Source organism: Egretta garzetta, unplaced genomic scaffold (genome assembly GCF_000687185.1).
Source record: "Egretta garzetta isolate BGI_Z169 unplaced genomic scaffold, ASM68718v1 scaffold787, whole genome shotgun sequence".
Classification (NCBI taxonomy): domain Eukaryota; kingdom Metazoa; phylum Chordata; class Aves; order Pelecaniformes; family Ardeidae; genus Egretta; species Egretta garzetta.
The window spans coordinates 87,817-92,253 of NW_009260266.1; the positions used below are offsets into that span (position 1 = coordinate 87,817).

General features: G+C 48.8%; 1 protein-coding gene across 1 annotated transcript in view; it reads right to left on the reverse strand.

The window, feature by feature from the left end:
* AXIN2 (axin 2) overlaps positions 1–4,437 on the reverse strand; it is a 51,129-nt gene that overhangs the window by 2,318 nt on the left and 44,374 nt on the right. The window contains exons 6-9 of the mRNA XM_009642339.2: positions 4,344–4,429; positions 4,000–4,059; positions 3,295–3,390; positions 1,937–2,104 (exon numbers count right to left, since the gene is read on the reverse strand). Coding sequence (XP_009640634.1) covers positions 1,937–2,104; positions 3,295–3,390; positions 4,000–4,059; positions 4,344–4,429 — 410 coding nt within the window. The remainder of the gene's footprint in view (positions 1–1,936; positions 2,105–3,294; positions 3,391–3,999; positions 4,060–4,343; positions 4,430–4,437) is intronic.

A 4,437-nucleotide genomic window follows, 5' to 3' on the forward strand; every position in this document is an offset into this window, starting at 1 on the left:
TCTGGCATCCCGGGAGCCCGAGGTACCCGCCTCGCAAACTGATCCAATCAATAAAGAATTTGGAGAGCGGAGCATTTCTGCATGTCTTTGTGCATTAAATGAAAGGCAACGGCTTCAAAGACATGCTTATTAAATGTGCCTTAAAAAGAAATCAATGCCAGATGTGACCAAAGCAGCCTAGTTAGTGCCTCCCCGTAACACACACGCTACTCCGGGCACTGCGGCCCTCTTCCCTGAAGGTCACCCGCAGTTTCACTCAAAGTCCAGCCAAAAGTCAAAGCTTAGATCAAAATGATTCCCTGGAGGTACACACATTTGTGTAATTAGTTTCACCTTGTGTCTGTGCAAGATAAAATACTGGGCACGTACCCAAGTTCCTTTTATAAATTTCTGTATTGTCTTTACCCAGGTGTAAAGGGGTGAGATCTAAGCAAAACCTTGTTTCATCCTTGTCAGTCACTTAAAAACATTTTCTAAAGTAATTACAGTCTGACAAGGCACAAATAATTGCACCTGGAGGGGCTTTTGGGCCACAGAGGTTTTAGTAGCCTATTCCTGCACTTGGGCATCACACAAAAAATGTCATCAAAAACAAACAAACAACAAAAAAAAAAGGATTTTTTTTTCCTGGGTGGGGGGGTTGCTACAGACCCACTGGAGCAGTGGCAGACCAGTGGTGAGGCCAGGGAAACTGCTCTGCAACTGGGGCATGAGGCTGCATCAGCTGGAGGAGGAGCACAGCGGGCTGGGAGAGGCTTTGGGGGCTGCACAATGGTGCAGTGGTGGCAAGAAGCTCCTGGAGGGTGTCCAGGTTGGGTGGACTTGCAGGTTGCTGCCATCTGATGGCAGCTGGGCGGGCTGCAAAGATGGGTTTTGGGGAGAAGGATTGGCTGTGTTTCAGCCCCAGCCCCCAGCTTGGCATCCCCCAGCCTGAGCAAGCCCTTAGGTGACCAACTTCTGACCAGTGTAGGTGGCCCTTCCAAAGCCAGTGATGGAGCACCAGCTGGGAAGTCCTCATACCAAACCCAAATGACCATTTAGAGGTTAAAGCAGAGGCTGCCAGTTGCAGGGCAAGCCTTCTGGCTCTCTGAAGCACCCCCACATTCAGAGCAAATTCAAACCTTAAAGCTGGAACCTCCTTCTCCTGCTCACCCTGTAGAATTGGCCAACGGATGGTCCCACTAGTGCCCAGATCCACTGGGAAAGGACAGCAAAAAAATAGCCAATGCGAAGGTATTGCCATGGGAACTAGAAGAGGAGGGGCAGCAGCAAACTGGTTAAACTGGGAGCTGGGCCCTGGAAACCAGACAGGCAGGGTTTGTTGGTGCTTCTGAGGAGGAACTCGGTATCACTGGCAGAGCTTCCCCTGCAGGGCAGAGGGTTTTTTTCCCCCTAATGAAGAGAAAAGCGAGCTCCCTGCACCTCAGCTACACGTCCACGCGGATGCAACATCCCAACCTTTCACTGCCCGCACTTGTGGCCACACCATTGCGAAACAACAACTAATTAAAAAAATGAAAAAAATGAAATGAGCAGGCAAAAAAGGAGGCCAGCACCAAGATGAATGCTGACCCGTTTGGAAACCCAACTCCATGCCTTCGCCGCAAGGCCATCCCAGCTTTTCCTGGTATTCAAGTTTTTTGGACAAGGGTTGGAGCACGAAGCCTGCCAGCCTTCGTCCTTATGCAACTGGGGGAGGAGGCTGGGGAGGAGGTGGCCCTGCAGCCAAGCCCCAGCTCAAAGGCCCCTTTCTCCATCTCCAAGTTGCTCTTGGTTCAAGGGGGAAGAGAAGAAGATCTACAGCCTCTGAAACACGAGGTAAATGTGTCATTGCGGGTAGACCTGCAAAATACCTGCTGATTCTTTTGACTTAGAATATAGACTTAGATATTCTTTTGAATACATACTAAAGACCAAACGAATCACGGAGTCTTACCTGTAATTTCCCTTTTTGCTCAGCTGTTCTTTAAAGTGCCCGAGTGTCAGGCTCTGGGCCTTTAACATCCTCCTGTAGGGAATTTCTTCTCCGCAAAAAAAATAGGTGACAACCAACTCGCTCGACTGAGAGGTGTGAACAACTGGCAGTTTCTTTGGCTCTTTGTGACTGGAAAACAGAAAACACACATAAAACCCCTTTATTTTTCCATCTGAGAACAGGCCGTGTCACCGTGTTCAATCCAGCAGCGTTTCTGGTCAGGAATATCCCGGGTGTGACCCAAAACGTCAGCCATTCCTGCAGGCGCCGTGAGCTCGGCATGCTGCCTTTGCACAGCCCTTCGCTCGGCTCCCACGGCATTCCCGCTCGGGAATGGCAGCACGGTGAAGCGGCCGGCTACGGGCAGCAGAGACCTTGTTACTGGTGTATAGCTGGGAGAACTGGGGGGTGGGGGTTAGATGCTTGCTGGAAGCATCGGAGCCGGACGGCGGGCCGGGTGAGCGTGCGTTGGGCTCGCCATGGGCGAACCTCTACCCAACGAGCCCCAACACTGTACGTCGCTGATTTTAAAAGGCTTGTTTCATCTGCCTTCATACAAAGCGTCCACCGAGCTTTCTTCCCACGCACAAACCCACCAACAGCTCACGAAGCAAACCCACCGCCAGGTTCTTCACCTGAAGTACACAGGTAATCTTATTTTTTTCCCGGCGAGGATAAAATTAACTGGCTCTTGCCATTTGCACTAAGAAACCCTTCTTAAAGAATAATTAAAACAATATTACCCGGCAAAATGGCAACGCTCTAGTGAATACCATGCAGCCAAATCTACGACTGCTTCTGAGGCAATGTACACTTGGCATGTCAAAAGGTCACAAAGTGTTAGTCCGCAGTAATTTAGTCTTCCTAATTTGTTCTAAGTCTTTGTAGAGTGGCTTCAGAAAAAAAGCTGCTAGCAAAGACAGCTGGTGGACTTAAGGTCAACCAATTAAAAATGAAAGGCTCTAGTCAGGTGGCTCAGTCTGGACTTCAAACATTACTCATTGCTTAAGATGAAGAGGGTTAGAAAGAAAACTTTAATTATTTAGGCCATTTTAGACCTCTCTGTAGCAGATTTCTTGTTAAAAGAACCATCCTGTAATTAGACTAATCCAATCTTTGTCCACTTTACAGGAATGCAAGTTAAAAAGAGCCAGAGACAAGATTTGAAAATGTTTTGTTCTTTCTTTAAGAAGAAGGTTTGAAAGACGAAATTTCAGATAGAAGAATTTCCTCTCTTTTCAAAGCGCAATCCATTTAATGAAAATATAATTATTATATATATACATTTCCCAATCCTTTTATGCGCATGCAATACTCACTCTTCTGTCGTTAGACTTGCATTGCAGAAAGGGGTGTTTCCCCCCGGAATGGCAGCGGAGTGGTTTCGATCCCTCTGCTGATTTGAGGTTGAACATCTGAAGTGGAGAGGGGGAGGGCAAGTGGGGAAGAAGGGGGAGGGAAAAAAACCAAAAGAGAGGAAAAAAAAAAAAAAACACAACAACTTTTAAAAAAAATCATCGAAATACAGTCTTCTTAATTGAAGTCTCCTGTGGGTCGTTAAGTTCGCTCTTTGTATCAACCCTCACATGTTGTAAACAATCAAAGGAAGAATTACAAATGCTGTGGGCTAATTTATCCTTCCATACCCAAATGAACGATAACCAGTCCAATTCCCCACTTGGTATGTAGCTGGAGTCCGTCCCAGAGGAAAAATGGGCAAATTACAGCCATCAAAAGAGTGGAAGTAATAGTCTAGGATTCAAACTATTTGCCGGGGTAGGGTGGGGTTGGAATAAGGAGGCTCATCCTTGGGGCTCGGCCAAGCCGCGCCGTCACGCGTCCCCACGGCTGACCATCTACCTAGACGGGGAGGACACCGTCCACGTTCACCCCCCGCCTTGCCCGCCATCAGCCCGAGCGTTGGCTGAAGACGAGCCCGCCCAGCACCCAGCAAACCCCCTCCTACCCCCGCTGCTCCCCGAACCCCACCGCGGGACCAGGACCGTCCCTCCCGCGACCGTTACCGTTGCTTCTGCGGCTTGGGGAACCCGGCCAGCCCGCCGGCCGCCTCCACGCTTTGTGTGCTTGGGGAGGGGAAGAAGTCGGGTTAGAAAAGCTGGAAAATATGACTTTAATAGCAGCTCCTATTCTGCTCGCTCCCTCTCAAAAGTCTGTCATAACATGAAAGGAGGTTTATTGCCAAAAACATGACATTTTTGTGGTTTTTCTGGTTCTGCGGAACAGCTTTTATATTAAACCGGAGGAGCAAAGAGTCTCATTTGTTTTTAGCGATTGTAAAAATAGACAGCCCATGTAATATATAAATATTTACCGGGAGCGATATTGCTGTAGACAGCTGCGTATTTACCTATGGGGCTTGTGCTTATTTTGCCTCTCGCTCTCCAGCATCCACTGCCAGACGTTCTGCGCCCGGTCCGCCTCGCCCCCGGGGCGCTGCCCCC